We start from the raw sequence: 17943 nt of genomic DNA, 5'->3' as shown, positions 1-17943 counted from the left end.
GGACACTCCTGCTCTAAACTGATGACCAGTGGGGGCTTATAAAGTGTTACCTATAGAAGACATAGGATACCAAAAGTTTCTCGCCGTTCCAGGGGCACACACAATTTTAAAGCTTGACATGTTGGGTATAAAATTGACTTGGTTCAACCTCATCTATATTTTACCAAAAAATTGTGTAATTTTTTTTGTTTTTCTGCCCCCCACCAAAATTAACTTTTATTGCGTTTTCTTTTTTACTGAAATTTTGTGTTTCTAAGACCTTTGCGGTAATATCGTGTGACATAAATTGGAACCATCACTATTTTATTCTCCAGGGTGTCTGCTTTCAGAAAATAGATTATGTTTGGGGGTTTTATGTAATATTTAGGCACAAAATGATTTTTTTAACCGTGTGAAAAAAAAAATAAAAAAAGAAAGGACCCAAACATGTTACATGTTCTACCGATAAGATTTGTTAGTTTACCACTTCACATAAAATTGCGTACCTGTACAATGTTTACGTTCCTTGTGAGAGCAATAAAAGTGATCACAATTTTTTTTTTTTTTTTTTTTTTAAAAGGGACAGTGTAAAAAAAAAAAAAAAAAAAAAAAGGAGGATTCAAAGCGCACCATCCATCGATGTTCACGCGCCTAAGAAAACACATACGCAGGTCACGCCCGCAAAAGTAAACATTATTTAAATCACACATTTTAGGGATCTTCGTGATCATTAGAGCGTGTCGCATATGGAGATTTTTTAAGTACCGTAGTTTGTCGCCGTTCCACGAGTGTGCGCAATTTTAAAAAGTGTGACATGTTAGGTATCTATTTACTCAGAGTAACATCTTTCACATTACACAAAAAAATATATATATATAATATATTATATACACACACACACACACACACTAAATATATATATATTATATATATATACACACACACACACACACACACACTAAATATATATATATTATATACACACACACACACACACTAAATATATATATATTATATATACACACACACACACACACACACACACACATAAAAATTGGGCTAACGTTACAGTTTAGTTTTATTTTATTTTTTTAACTGCAGTGTGGTTTTTTTTTTCCCCCAAAAATTGTGTTTGCTGCGCAAATAAAGTGTGACATAAATTATTGCCGTTTTACTCTCTAGGGTCACTGCTAAAAAATAAAAAAATAAATTACATAATAATGTTTGGGGGTTCTAATTTTCTACCAAAAAAATACTGATTTTAACTTGTACACAACATGTCAGAAATAGGTCTGGTCTTGAAGTGGTTAAAAAAAATAAACTGGCTAACTTTTTTTTATTTATTTATTTATTTTATTTTTTTTTAGGACCCTTTCACACTTGTGCGACTCGTCCTGTGACTTGTGACGACAAAGTGGCATGACAAGTCCTACCCTATGATTTCCAAGGAGTACGATTCATAGCTGCGCGACTTGCGAAATTGTCCCTGCACTACTCAGGTGCGACTTTGATGCGACTTGAGGTCCATAGACCTCAAGATTACAGGGCATTACTTCAAGTCACGTCGGAAAGTCATGCGACTTTCAGGTTGCACAAGTGCGAAAGGGGCCTTAGCCGGCTCCTAGATACAAAGCAGTTGTCAAGCCCAAAATCCGACATGATGGTTCATTTTTTTTTGGCCATAAAACTTTGCATGTTGACATTTAAGGTGAACCCACTAACATTTTGAAAGCTGAGCAAACGATCGAGCGCTTTTTCAAAGCGATTTTCTAAACCAGCAATTGTCTAACAAAGGACACGAAAGGGCTTCCAGCAATTTCCTCGGAACAGGAATGGGTAACAATCTGTAATAAATGCACACACGATTCACCTGGAGGGAATGTTCTCCTCACCTCACCTCAGCACAACCTGACATTCACTTCAGGACCGGCACAGAGATCGGACATGGTGGGAAGTCCGGCACAGCCAGTCCTGACAAGCGTCTTCCCAGAAGCCGGTGAAAAATAACTATCTATATTTAGGCCGAGGGCGCTCGCTAAAGATATACAGCCTTCCTATAAATATACTGTATATACCCATTTCTTCCGGACTGGATACAAATACCTCAGCAGATTTATGTAGGCCTCAATCTTGTTTACAATCTGTTCCGCCGCACTTGACTTCATCAGGGTAAAGCCCAGAACAGCTCCAGGAATAAAAAGAGTCAGGTCAGAGATAAAGGGCCCCGCCGGGTCCTTTCCATCCCATTGTGGCCTTACCGTCATCCTCAGCGAGTCATTGGCCAAGGCCAACAGCTGGGGGGCGATTCTCAGGACGGTCAGAGAAGGCCCCTTTTCACACTTGCACGACCTGAAAAAGTCACACAACTTGAAGCAATGCCTGTGTAATCTTGGAGGACTATGGACCTCAAATGGCATCAAAGTCTCACCAACGTAGTGCAGGGACTACATTAAAGTCGCACAGATATGAGCGGTACTTATTGGATATCATGGAGTGTGTCCTGTCATGTGACTTTCCAGTCACAGGACAAGTCGCACAAGTGAGAAAAGGGGCCTAATACAGATAAATACTCCTTATTGCGAAATTGCAGTGATGCTGCGACTAGTGAAAAATCGCTGATTCAAAGCCCAACTCTAAAAAAAAAAAAATACACTACACCCCCCCCCCAATAATGCAAGGGTTAACGCAGTATTAACCACTTCAGCTCCAGAAGTTTTTTTTCCCTCCTTCATGACCAGGCAATCTTTTTTTTGCGATACTGTACTGCGTTACTTTAAGACCCCTTCTATACTGGGGCATCGGGTGTGTTAGCAGTAATGATGCTGCCACTACCATGCTTCACTGTAGGGATGGTATTGGCCAGGTGATGAGCGGTGCCTGGTTTCCTCCAGACATAATGCAGGCCAAAGAGCTCCATCTTTGTTTCATCAGACCAGAGAATTGTGTTTCTCATGGTCTGAAGAGCCCTTCAGGTGCCTTTTGCTGAGGAGGGTCTTCCATCTGCCCATTCTACCATACAGGCCTGATTGGTGGAGTGTTGCCGAGATGGTTGTTCTTCTGGAAGGTTCTCCTCTCTCCACAGAGAAATGCTGGAGCTCTGTCAGAGTTCTTGGTCACCTCCCTGACTAAGACCCTTCTCCCCCGATCGCTCAGATTGGCCGGGCGGCCCGCTCTAGGAAGAGTGCTGGTGGTTCCAAACTTCTTCCATGTACGGATGATGGAGGCTGCTGTGCTCATTGGGACCTTCAATGCAGAAATGTTTCTGTGCCCATCCCCAGATCTGTGCCTCCATACAATTCTGTCTCGGAGGTCTACAGACAATTCCTTGGACTTCATGGCTTGGTTTGTGCTCTGACATGCACTAATATCTGTGGGACCTTCTATAGATGGGTGTGTGTGCGCCTTTCCAAATCAGGTCCAATCAACTGAATTTACCACAGGTGGACTCCAAACAAAAGTTGAAGAAACATCTCAAGGATGATCAATGGAAACAGGAGGCACCTGAGATAACTTTTGAATGTCACGGCAAAGGCTGTGAATACTTATGTACGTGGGATTTTTATCATTTTAAATAAAGATTTCAGGCCGGGTTCACACCGCTGCGATGCGGGAACGCCGCGAATCCGCGGCGTTTTCCTGCATCGCATTACTCCCGCCGGCAGTTCACACTGCCCTATGCGGACGGCTGGGAGTGTCAATGATATGTTAATGACACCCCCAGATCCGTCCGCATATCGCAGTGCGATCTGCCGACTCGCACAGGAATCGGATCGCATGGTGTGAACCCCCATGCGATCAGATTCTGTTGCGGACCAAAAAAAGGGTCCCGTGCGAGTTTGCTGCGGGAGCGATGCAAATTCAGCCATACTATCTGTATGGCTGTACTCGCATCGCTACGGAGATCGGATGTGATTTGCGGTGCGAATCACATCCGGATCTCCCCCCGCAGCAGTGTGAACCCGGCCTCAAACAAACTTCTTTCATGTTGTCATTATGGGGGATTGTTTATAGAATTTTGAGGAAAATAATGAATTTAATCCATTTTGGAATACGGTGACAACATAACAAAATGTGGAAAAAGTGAAGCACTGTGATTACTTTCCAGAGTGGACCTGTCTTCACAGACAACTAATGCAGGTGCCACATCTAATGATGTAAGCTGCAATACATGAAATTTTTTGCCCAGGGGTGGTGTAATAAGGTTGCACCTCCAGCAGTGTGAACAGTCCCACAAACCTTTCTCCCCAAGGCTGGCCATACATGGGTCGAATTTCAAAAGAATTTGCTTTTGAAAATCAGAAAACTTGTGCGTTTTGTGATCTGATGGCGCCACCATTGGATTTCAAAATTCGGCCAACCAAGCCTTCAAATCACACCTCATGTTGCTACAGAAAATAATTTTTGTGGCCGGGAATCTTCTTTTCTTGCACATGCGCATTCCTTTTTCGATTAGATTTCTCGCACAATTCTCCCATCATTGATTAGAAAATCGTTCGGTTTTTAAAAAAAAAAAAAAAATGTCCAACATTTCCGGTTACTCAAAATTTGATTACCGCACAAAAATCGGCTGTTGCTGCAGCCCACTAATGGTGTGAAATGCCAACGAACATTCTTAGATAAGATTTCCGAAAGAAAATTCCACCACTGTATGGCCTGCCTTATGTTGGCCATACACTATACGAAAAATCGGCCGAACCCATTTTCGAAAAAAAAACACGAACATTCGGCCATGAGCGCAACGGATAGTGCCATCATGTAATGACCGATAAGACGTTCAGTGGACATAAATGAATCCTTTGTTCGTGTTTTTTTTTTTTTATATATATATATATATATATATATATATATATATATATATATATATATATATATATATATATATATATATATATATATATATATATATAGTGCCGACAGTTCGGACAGGAAACACATTAACCTTTCAATTTATCGTTCGGTCGGGAGAAAAGTTTTGGCTCAAAGACGCCCCAGCCATTATGGAATTTTGTGCCCATTAACTGGCCAAAAAACAAACAAACTGTCCAAGTGACTGAATTTCGGCTGATTTTTCATATAGTGTATGGCCAGCATTAGGCTCCATTCACACCGGAGCGTTTCATAGGGGTGTGCAAAGCCGCAAGATTTTTCAAGCGTTTACGAAACGCACAAAAAAAAAAAAAAACGCGTGCTGGGTTTGGAGGTATCATTCATTGTTAATGGCAGAGACTGTGTCCGTGCAACTGCTGCATCTTAGTAGACATGAATGGAATGGCCTGCGCAGAACACCTGTACACCCCATGCCGGCGAGGGCAGGTCTATGGACAGGCGCAACCATGTGAATGAGGACTCAGGCGAGTATATTTTGCATTACAAGGTAAGAAAAAGAAATGTGCAGAATAAGTTGGGGGGGGGGGGGGTTGCTAAATATCCCCCCTGGGGCAGATTGTAATACAAAATATCCAAAACACAGAAGTCCTATGGTATGATCACCATTCAGTGGCTGGAGCTGCAGCTACAGGAACCTGTATGAGATCAGAGGAGGGGGAGGGGGGTGCCTGGTTTCTCAAACATCCCAGCTCCCCCATCTCAGCCCATTCCTGGCTGGCATTCGCCCAAAACAAACGTCTCGCCTTCCTCTGACAGCTCAACTACAGCGATCGTCCTTCCCCGGTAATATGAGCCACCTCTGCCTGGGAACACTCCACCACACCGAACACGGGACCCCAGGACCCCCCCCCCCCCCATATTATCCATAGACTACAAAACACATCCACCACTCAGAGATATGAATGAAGAAAGCAGATCTAACCCCATTAAGAAACATGTCAGACTGCAGCTCTATGTAGTGACGGCTGCATTCGTTTTATTACTTAAAGTTAGGAACATTTTCAGCGAGTACAGAAATTACCTGCGTTCAAAGTGTCACTAAGATTGCGCAGACACCCGCAGCAAATCCCAAGGGTGGGCATGCATCTCTCTCTCTCAGCCCCCTTTACTCTGATACCCCTAACTAAAATCTAGTGGAACCAATTGACTTCAGAGGTCACCTTATTAGTAAATAGAGTCCACCTGTGTGCAATTTAATCTCAGTATAAATACAGCTGTTCTGTGAAGCCCTCAGGAGGTTTGTTAGAGCAGTATTTCTCAACTCCAGTTCTCAAGGCGCCCCAACAGGTCATGTTTTCAGGCTTTCCACAGGCAATTTGGTCAGTTTCACTGCCTTAGTAATTACCACAGCCATTTCATCTGAGGAAAATCCTGAAAACCATGACCTGTTGGTGTGCCTTGAGGACTGGATTTGAGAAACACTGTTAGTGAACAAACAGCATCATGAAGGCAAAGGAACACACCAGACAGGTCATGGATAAAGTTGTGGAGACGTATAAAGCAGGGTTAGGTTATAAAAAAAAAAAATCTCCCAAGCTTTGAACATCTCACAGAGCTCTGTTCAATCCGTCATCGGAAAATGGAAAGAGTATGGCACAACTGCAAACCTACCAAGACATGGCCGTCCACCTAAACTGACCGGCCGGGCAAGGAGAGCATTCATCAGAGAAGAGCCAAGAGGCCCATGGTAACTCTGGAGGAGCTGCAGAGATCCACAGCTCAGGGGGGGAGAATCTGTCCACAGGACAACTATTAGTCGTCTCTCCACAAATCTGCCCTTTATGGAAGAGTGACAAGAAGAAAGACATTGGAGAAAGAAAGTCATAAGAAGTCCTGTGTGCAGTTTGTGAGAAGCCATGTGGGGGACACAGCAAACATGTGGAAGAAGGTGATCTGGTCAGATGAGACCGGAATTGAACTTTTTGGCCTAAAAGCAAAACACTATGTGTGGCAGAAAACTAACACTGCACATCACCCTGAACACACCGTGAAACATGGTGGTGGCAGCATCATGTGGTGGGGATGTTTTTGTTCAGCGGGGACAGGGAAGCTGGTCAGAGTTGATGGGAAGATGGATGGAGCCAAATACAGGACAATCTTAGAAGAAAACCTGATAGAGTCTGCAAAAGACTTGAGACCGGGGCAGAGGTTAACCTTCCAGCAGGACAACGACCCAAAACATCCAGCCAGAGCTACAATAGAATGGTTTAGATCAAAGCATATTCATGTGTTAGAATGGCCCAGTCACAGTCCAGACCTAAATCCCATTGAGAATCTGTGGCAAGACTTGAAAATTGCTGTTCACAGACGCTCTCCATCCAATCTGACAGAGCTTGAGATATTCAACAAGGAAGAATGGGCAGAAATGTCCCTCTCTAGATGTGCAAAGCTGGTAGAGACATCCCCAAAAAGACTTGCAGCTGTAATTGTAGAGAAAGGGGATTCTACAAAAGTATTTACTAAGGGGGGCAATGCCCCCCCACACTTATCACATATTTATTTGTAACAAACGTTGACAACCATTTACCGTTTTCCTTCCACTTTTACAATTATGTGGCACTTTGTGTTGCAGGCACATGGATACGGCTACAACACCCTCCAGCAATCCTTCCGCAGATAAGACATTTCACAGAAGTGACTCCAAGTAACGTATTTACCACCCCCCCCCCCCCCCCCCCCCCCCCCACACACACACACACACACACACACACACACACACACACACACACACACTTCTGCAATCCTGGAAGATGAGATGTTCTGCAGACCGCTGGAGCTGCAGGTGCAACGCAGGGTGTGGACGGCGCTCGCCCATCCCACAAACACTGAGCTGTACAGAAGGAGAACACAGAGGTCTGGTTTTAACCGCAAGATGTGGCTCTGCCAATAATCGCAGGATCGGAGGCCGCATTCTCCATCCAATCACTGAGCCATAAGAAGGCATCGGGGGGGGGGGGGGGGTGAAGACTACAAGCTCCAGCATGCGGCGCCAATACAAAAACAGCGACGCCACTTTGTTGCAATTTTTACTCCTTTATATGGAAAATCTATGGAGACTCCATTAGCCTTTGCTTTCACTGGTGCGAGATTCGCAGCATTTCCTGCACCGCATCACAATCGCATTCATGTGGAGCGTTTTTAGAGCGACAAGCTTCAAGCAGAAAAATCACTCAGGTGTGAACGGGGCCTAAAGTACAACTAAGGGTAAACTTTTTTTTTTTGATCTGGAAAGAGTGGAGAGGGATTAGAAGCCCTGCCGGGGTTTTTTTTTTTTTTTTTTTTACTTGTCACCAGAAGAATAGAGGGAAAAAACGTCCAATGGGGACACGCGTTATATTGAGCTAAATTATTCTGTCAGATTAGGCGCCTGTCAGAATTTGTAACGGAAGTTATGTTGCGTCACCGCTATCTTGCTACACCTCGCACTCCTCCACAGTAAGGATACAGCGAGAAGGGGGCAGGCGGACATCTTGTTACACCCACCAGAGTTTTGCATTTCACACTTATTTTTAACAGTAAACAGAGCATACCGTATATACTCGAGTATAAGCCGAGATTTTCAGCCTCTTTTTTGAGGCTGAAAGTGCCCCCCTCGGCTTATACTCGAGTCATCGCTGTCTGTCTGCCCGATCAGCGTGTCGAGCAGACAGACAGCGGCCATTCTAGGATTCAAAGGCCGCGCCTCCGTCTCCGCCTGTGATAGGCGGAACACTGAATTTCCCAGCAGTCTGTGTTCCGCCTATCACGGACGTCCTCTCATCCTCGTCCGTAGTATGAGGATGAGCGGACGTCCATGATAGGCGGACCACTGACTGCTGGGAAATTGAGTGTTCCGCCTATCACCGACGGAGGCGCGGCTTTTGAATCCTAGAATGGCCACCGACGAAGAGCTGCGGGACGGGCCGGGACGGGCCGGGACGCAGGCCGGGACGGGACGCAGGCCGGGACGGGACGCAGGCCGGGACGGGACGCAGGCCGGGACGGACACAGGCCGGGACGGACACAGGCAGGCTGGACACAGGTAGGCTGCACGGACACACACACACACACACACACACACGGATGCATGCACACACAGGGATGGATGGACACACACGGATGCATGGACACACACACACACACACACACACACACACACACGGATGCATGCACACACACAGGGATGGGTGGACACACACACACACGGATGCATGGACACACACACACGGATGCATGGACACACACACACACACACGGATGCATGGACACACACACACACGGATGCATGGACACACACAGGGATGGACGACACACAGGGATGGACAGGCATGTCTCACCCTCGGCTTATACACGAGTCAATAATTTTTTCCAGTTTTTTGGGGGTAAATTGGGGACCTCGGCTTATATTCGGGTCGGCCTATACTCGAGTATATACGGTATATGGTGAAATATAGTATTTGGAAATCCATCAGACTGTTTACATGTTGAATTTTAAAAGCAGCGGCAAATCGGCTGATATCACAGGTTTGCTAATCTGACAGAACACTGCTGCTGTTAATTCAACGCGTAAAAAATCTGATGGATTTTCAAATACTTTATTTCGCCATTTATGCTTCGCTTACTTTTAAAAATAACTTCCAAATGCAAAATTCCAGTGGGTGTAACAAGGTGTGCGCTGGTCCCCTTCTCACTGTATCCTTACTGTGGAGGAGGAGTGCGGGGTGTAGCAAGATGGCGGCGATGGAAAGTCACTTCCTTTACCACTTCTGATGGGTCACCATATCCGACGGGACACAGGGATTCTCTCGCCTCCTGTTTAGGATCCTCTCGCTTCCTGTTTAGGATCTTCCCATTTAGGATCCTCTCGCTTCCTGTTTAGGATCTTCCCATTTAGGATCCTCTCGCTTCCTGTTTAGGATCTTCCCATTTAGGATCCTCTCGCTTCCTGTTTAGGATCTTCCCATTTAGGATCTTCCCATTTAGGATCCTCTCACTTCCCGTTTAGGATCTTCCCATTTAGGATCCTCTCGCTTCCCGTTTAGGATCTTCCCATTTAGGATCCTCTCGCTTCCCGTTTAGGATCTTCCCATTTAGGATCCTCTCGCTTCCCGTTTAGGATCTTCCCATTTAGGATCCTCTCGCTTCCCGTTTAGGATCTTCCCATTTAGGATCCTCTCGCTTCCTGTTTAGGATCTTCCCATTTAGGATCCTCTCGCTTCATGTTTAGGATCTTCCCATTTAGGATCCTCTCGCTTCATGTTTAGGATCTTCCCATTTAGGATCCTCTCGCTTCATGTTTAGGATCTTCCCATTTAGGATCCTCTCGCTTCCTGTTTAGGATCTTCCCATTTAGGATCCTCTCGCTTCCTGTTTAGGATCTTCCCATTTAGGATCCTCTCGCTTCCTGTTTAGGATCTTCCCATTTAGGATCTTCCCATTTAGGATCCTCTCGCTTCCCGTTTAGGATCTTCCCATTTAGGATCCTCTCGCTTCCCGTTTAGGATCTTCCCATTTAGGATCCTCTCGCTTCCCGTTTAGGATCTTCCCATTTAGGATCCTCTCGCTTCCCGTTTAGGATCTTCCCATTTAGGATCCTCTCGCTTCCCGTTTAGGATCTTCCCATTTAGGATCCTCTCGCTTCCCGTTTAGGATCTTCCCATTTAGGATCCTCTCGCTTCCTGTTTAGGATCTTCCCATTTAGGATCCTCTCGCTTCCTGTTTAGGATCTTCCCATTTAGGATCCTCTCGCTTCCCGTTTAGGATCTTCCCATTTAGGATCCTCTCCGCTTCCTGTTTAGGATCTTCCCATTTAGGATCCTCTCCGCTTCCCGTTTAGGATCTTCCCATTTAGGATCCTCTCGCTTCCCGTTTAGGATCTTCCCATTTAGGATCCTCTCTCTTCTGGTTTAAGATCTTCCCATTTAGGATCCTCTCGCTTCCTGTTTAGGATCTTCCCATTTAGGATCCTCTTGCTTCATGTTTAGGATCTTCCCATTTAGGATCCTCTCGCTTCCTGTTTAGGATCTCCTCGCTTCCTCCTGTGTTGGTGATGGAACAGAAAGTGAAAGGAAAAGTGTCCCGACTTCCGGGCCCCAAACCACCATCTATAAAGTAGGTGTTTCTTCTGTTATTTTGAAGCTTTATAAATGATTGCCCGTCAGCGCTCTGTCAGTGATCTCTATTGGACGGTGTCGGTCACACGGTCGCTTTGCGTCACCCAAAAACGTATCCCCCGTGTTGTGCTTGGCCTGCTTTATTGCTCCCCAAATTCCTCCATTCAGATCAATGTAAACACGGCACAAATCTTCCCAAACTCCCCCCACGTCATTTACAGAGCGTTATCATCCGAGATGATAGAATAATAATCCATACAATAGAAAATCAACACAGAGGAGGCGTCAGGAAAGAGTTCACACAATGCAAACCAGGGATAGAAATCAATCACCGATTAAAAAAAAATAAAAAATATATGATTTTTTTTTTTTTTTTTAGATTTTTATCAAATTTAATTTACTAAAATGTTTTTGGCGTAAAAATGTATCTAAAAAATAGGTTTCTATTTAAGATACATTAATCATTTAGTTTATTCAGCATGAAATGGAGCTTAGTTCTGTGGCATGAGGCTGTATATTCTGCTATATTTACATTTTTGGTAAACCCACTCAATGAATCCAAGCTCTGCAAGGCTGGGATGACATGCACTGCATTGATGCATTCACACAATTTGACAGTAACCATGAGATAAAACAAAGTTCAGGAATATTCCTTTATCCCATTGTTTTGCAAATCTATGTGCACTACAAACTGTATGATTGGATCGGTTCTGATGTCGCTGTTTTACTAACCTGACAGTTTATTATTCTAAATAGGAAACCTTCACTTTGTTTGCAAATATTAAAGATTCTAAACTACCAGCAAAAATTAGTCCATACATTTAAAGAGCGCCTGTCAATTCAGATCCATCATGGCAGCGCCTGTTAGCGGGCATCCCCTCACCCACTGTCCCTCACCTTGTTGTGTCACCGTCGCATCATCAGCGATCCCACTAAAGTGGGCAGGACTGTCGGTGAGTCAACAGCGGGTCAGGGGAGGAGCCAACAGCCCGGTCAGGGGAGGAGCCAACAGCCCGGTCAGGGGAGGAGCCAACAGCCCGGTCAGGGGAGGAGCCAACAGCCCGGTCAGGGGAGGAGCCAACAGCCCGGTCAGGGGAGGAGCCAACAGCCCGGTCAGGGGAGGAGCCAACAGCCCGGTCAGGGGAGGAGCCAACAGCCCGGTCAGAGATTACAGCTGCTGATTTAAATCAAATCCACCCTGATGCAAACGCATAAAAATGCATATCAAAACATGTGTTAAGAACATAGGCAGTGCCACCAATGGGGCGCTATTCCTCCCACTGACACCAACGATGGGGCACTATTCCTCCCACTGACACCAATGATGGGGCACTATTCCTCCCACTGACACCAATCATGGGGCACTATTCCTCCCACTGACGGCACCAATGATGGGGCATTATTCCTCCCACTGACGGCACCAATGATGGGGCATTATTCCTCCCACTGACGGCACCAATGATGGGGCATTATTCCTCCCACTGACGGCACCAATGATGGGGCATTATTCCTCCCACTGACGGCACCAATGATGGGGCATTATTCCTCCCACTGATGGCACCAATGATGGGGCACTATTCCTCCCACTGACACCAATGATGGGGCACTATTCCTCACACCTGTATATGCGTTTATAAGCGTGTAGATATAACTGATGTCAATATTGGGAACGCAGGATTTTTGCGTTTTTTTAATGGTTTGTGATGTTGCTCTGGATCAGGGAGCCGTGTACACCTGAGAGGAGAGCATGAAAACACCAAACAACACACAGCCAATCAGAGAGAGAGAGAGAGAACACATCCGCTATTCTGCTGTGATGACAGAGCGCCCCCGACTGTACATGAGCCGCATTCAATCCATTCATAGAAATGTACTATTTATTCCAGACAGGTAACAGCGGGGTGACACCGAACAACACAAACCCGGGACCAGGTCATGGGGACACCACACAGTGCAGTACACCCGAGGATCAGTACCCACAGTATACACAGCACAGTACACCCGAGGATCAGTACCCACAGTATACACAGCACAGTACACCCGAGGATCAGTACCCACAGTATACACAGCACAGTACACCCGAGGATCAGTACCCACAGTATACACAGCACAGTACAGTACATCCGAGGATCAGCACACAGTGCAGCACACAGTATACACAGTGCAGTACACCTGGGGATCAGCACACAGTATACACAGTGCAGTACACCTGGGGATCAGCACACAGTATACACAGTGCAGTACACCTGGGGGGGATCAGCACACAGTATACACAGTGCAGTACACCTGGGGGGGGATCAGCACACAGTATACACAGTGCAGTACACCTGGGGGGGATCAGCACACAGTATACACAGTGCAGTACACCTGGGGGGGATCAGCACACAGTATACACAGTGCAGTACACCTGGGGGGATCAGCGCACACAGTATACACAGTGCAGTACACCTGAGGATCAGCGCACACAGTATACACAGTGCAGTACACCTGAGGATCAGCACACAGTATACACAGTGCAGTACACCTGGGGGGATCAGCACACAGTATACACAGTGCAGTACACCTGGGGGGATCAGCACACAGTATACACAGTGCAGTACACCTGGGGGGATCAGCGCACACAGTATACACAGTGCAGTACACCTGAGGATCAGCGCACACAGTATACACAGTGCAGTACACCTGAGGATCAGCGCACACAGTATACTGTCACAGTGCAGTACCCCTGAGGATCAGCACACGGTATACACAGTGCAGTACCCCTGAGGATCAGCACACGGTATACACAGTGCAGTACCCCTGAGGATCAGCACACGGTATACACAGTGCAGTACCCCTGAGGATCAGCACACGGTATACACAGTGCAGTACCCCTGAGGATCAGCACACGGTATACACAGTGCAGTACCCCTGAGGATCAGCACACGGTATACACAGTGCAGTACCCCTGAGGATCAGCACACGGTATACACAGTGCAGTACCCCTGAGGATCAGCACACGGTATACACAGTGCAGTACCCCTGAGGATCAGCACACAGTATACACAGTGCAGTACCCCTGAGGATCAGCACACGGTATACACAGTGCAGTACCCCTGAGGATCAGCACACAGTATACACAGTGCAGTACACCTGAGGATCAGCACACAGTATACACAGTGCAGTACCCCTGAGGATCAGCACACGGTATACACAGTGCAGTACCCCTGAGGATCAGCACACGGTATACACAGTGCAGTACCCCTGAGGATCAGCACACGGTATACACAGTGCAGTACCCCTGAGGATCAGCACACAGTATACACAGTGCAGTGCACCTGAGGATCAGCACACAGTATACACAGTGCAGTACACCTGAGGATCAGCACACAGTATACACAGTGCAGTACACCTGAGGATCAGCACACAGTGCAGTACACCTGAGGATCAGCACACAGTATACACAGTGCAGTACACCTGAGGATCAGTATACTCGGTGCAGTACACCTGAAGACCAGCATACAGTATACACAGTGCAGTACACCTGAGGATCAGCATACACAGTATACTGTCACAGTGCAGTACACCTGAGGATCATCACACAGTATGCACAGTGCAGTACACCTGAGGATCAGCACACAGTATGCACAGTGCAGTACACCTGAGGATCAGCACACAGTATGCACAGTGCAGTACACCTGAGGATCAGCACACAGTATGCACAGTGCAGTACACCTGAGGATCAGCACACAGTATGCACAGTGCAGTACACCTGAGGATCAGCACACAGTATGCACAGTGCAGTACACCTGAGGATCATCACACAGTATGCACAGTGCAGTACACCTGAGGATCATCACACAGTATGCACAGTGCAGTACACCTGAGGATCAGCACACAGTATGCACAGTGCAGTACACCTGAGGATCAGCACACAGTATGCACAGTGCAGTACACCTGAGGATCAGCACACAGTATGCACAGTGCAGTACACCTGAGGATCAGTATACTCGGTGCAGTACACCTGAAGACCAGCATACAGTATACACAGTGCAGTACACCTGAGGATCAGCACACAGTATACACAGTGCAGTACACCTGAGGATCAGCACACAGTATACACAGTGCAGTACACCTGAGGATCAGTATACACCGTGCAGTACACCTGAGGATCAGCACACAGTATACACAGTGCAGTACACCTGAGGATCAGTATACACCGTGCAGTACACCTGAGGATCAGCACACAGTATACACAGTGCAGTACACCTGAGGATCAGCACACAGTATACACCGTGCTGTACACCTGAGGAACAGTATATAGTATACTCAGCTCAGTACAGCACATGGCGATGAGCTCGGCGCTCACACACAATAATGACACCAGCCGCCTCCATCCCTTCCTCCCCTCCCCCGGCCGGTCCTCACCATCTCCTCCGCCGGGGCTCTCGCCTGTCCCGCTCACCGCACTGCCATCATCCCGAATGAGGATCGGAGAAGCCCGGGAGCTGTGCAGAGCCCGGACACACCCCCAACCCCGCCCACCTTCGCCCCACACAGGGGGGAGAGCGACGGCCGAAGCACTTGGGAGGCGGGGAATACGGCGCACTACACGCGCTGCTGTACACAGAAGGGCGGGGTCTGGGTCAAGAACAAGCTGATAATTTTGCATAGGGGCGGAGACTGAAATAGGGACAGGCTGATACACACAAGGGGGCGGAGTCTGAAGCTTTGACACGTTTATACTGTATACAGAGAGGCGGGGATAGCAGCGAGACCTGGTGATGGGGGGGCGGGGATTACAGATGGGAGCTACTGATGGAGGGCGGGGACTGCACCTTGGCATGCTGATGGAGGTGGGCACTGGAATTCGGACATGCAATTAGGGGGCGGGATAGCTGGGCGGAGACTGAAGCCTGCACATGCTGATAGGGGGCGGGGACTGAAGCCTGCACATGCTGATAGGGGGACGGAGACTGAAGCATCGGCACGCTAATAGGGGGCGGAGACTACACTTGCTGACACTTGTGGTTCATTTTTGTACCCGGAAGAGTTGCTCAACTGCAATAAATCTCCTCTGTATTTATCATTCCATCATTTGTAATATATAACCCTTTCACTGCTGGGGATGATTTTTTTATTTTTTGCATGTTTAAAACATTATCTTAGGCCCCAAAAATTCTGTTTACTGAAAGCCGAGACCCCAGAGAATAAATTAGCGCTAGTTCACAATTTTTATGTTACAAAATATTGGGGGAAACGATTTGTGAACTAGACACGTGCAGAAGGAGAAAATTCACTTCGATTCAGTCACAGAAATTAGTTTCATTTGTTTTCGTTTATTAGAATCCATTCGAATTAAAATTTATTCTATTCAAAATATGACTTTTGGAAGACGGTTATATTCTTTCTATTCCATTTTATTCTATTATATTTGATTCTTTTATTTTCTGCTCAATTCTTTTCTATTAAATTCAAAATTATTCTATTCAAATTTCAGAAATCAGTTATATTGTTATATTCTTTCTATTCTATTGTTTTCTTTTCTATTTATTCGACTCTATTATTTTCTATTCTATTCAAATTAGAATTTATTTTAATCAAATTTTGGAAGACAGTTATATTCTTTCTATATTATTATTTTTTTCTTTTCTATTCTTTTCTATTGTATTTTCAAATGTATTCTATTTGAAATTCTAATTTTGGAAGATGGTTATATTCTTTCTATCCCATTCTTTTCTTTTCTATTGTTTGTTATATCCTATTCTTTTCTGTTCTATTATATTATTTTCTATTCTATTCTAATTTAATTTTTTTTCGAATTTCAGAAGTCGGTTAAATTCTTTCGAATTATTCCATTCTATTCAACTTTTTTCTATTATATTTGATTATTTTATTTTCTGCTCAATTCTTTTCTATTAAATTCAAAATCATTCTAAAACAGTTATTTTCTTTCTATTCCATTATTTTCTTTTCTGTTGTTTAATTCTAGTCTATTCTTTTCTATTTTATTCTATTATTTTTTATTCTATTCAAATTAGAATTTATTTTATTCAAATTTCGGAAGACGGTTATATTCTTTCTATATTATTCTTTTTTTATATATTCTATTCTTTTGCATTCTATTCTTTTTTTTTTTATTCTTTTCTTTTCTATTGTATTTTCAAATGTATTCTATTTAAAATTTAAATTTTGGAAGATGGTTATAGTCTTTCTAGTCTTTCTATTCCATTCTGTTCTATTTTTTTTCTATTCTGTTCTATTCTTTTATCTTCTGCTCTATTCATTTCTATTCTCCTCAAATTTCAGAAAACAGTTATATTGTTATATTCTTTTTGTTCTATTCCTTTCTTTTCTATTTCTTATTCTGTTCTATTCTTTTCTATTATATTATTTTCTATTCTTTTTTTTCTACTGGAATTTGAATTTATTTTATTGAAATTTCGGAAGACGGTTATATTCTATCTATTTTATTCTATTATATTCTTTTTTTCTATTCTATTCTTTTCTATTGTATTTTCAAATGTATTCTATTTGAAATTCTAATTTTGGAAGATGGTTATATTCTTTCTATTCCATTCTATTCTATTTTTTTTCTATTTTATTCTATGCTTTTATTTTCTGTTCTATTCTATTCTATTCGAATTTATTCTATTCAAATTCCAGAAAACAGTTATATTGTTATATTCTTTCTATTCTATTCTGTTGTTTATGCTATGCTATTCTTTTCTATTATATTATTTTGTTTTTCTGTGCTATTCTTTTCTATTCTATTCAAATTTGAAATGATTGTATTTAAAATTAGAATTTCCAAAGATGGTTATATTCTTTCTAATTTATTCTATTTTTTTTTTCAATTTTATTCTTTTCTATTTTATTCTTTTTCCATTCTATTCTTTTTTTCTATTATATTATTTTCTATTGTATTCAAATATATTCTATTTGAGATTTGAATTTCAGAAGCTGCTTATATTGTTTTTATTTTATTATTTTGTTATTCTATTCT

At 44.2% G+C, this 17943-nt stretch overlaps 1 protein-coding gene across 1 annotated transcript in view; it reads right to left on the bottom strand.

Moving 5' to 3' along the window:
* Positions 1 to 15480, bottom strand: part of LOC143927638 (puratrophin-1-like) — a gene marked incomplete in the record, with an annotated part of 147361 nt that extends 131881 nt beyond the window's left edge. Inside the window, 1 exon segment of the mRNA XM_077451827.1 lies at positions 15366 to 15480. Within this exon segment, the coding sequence (XP_077307953.1) occupies positions 15366 to 15368 (3 nt within the window).
* Positions 15481 to 17943: the final 2463 nt, after the last annotated feature.

Source organism: Lithobates pipiens, unplaced genomic scaffold, assembly GCF_037356315.1.
Source record: "Lithobates pipiens isolate NorthernLeopardFrog02 unplaced genomic scaffold, aLitPip1_a1.2 Scaffold_10, whole genome shotgun sequence".
In the NCBI taxonomy this organism is placed as follows: domain Eukaryota; kingdom Metazoa; phylum Chordata; class Amphibia; order Anura; family Ranidae; genus Lithobates; species Lithobates pipiens.
The sequence above is the reverse complement of the archived record's forward strand: the minus strand, read 5'-3'. Positions and strand labels throughout refer to the sequence as shown.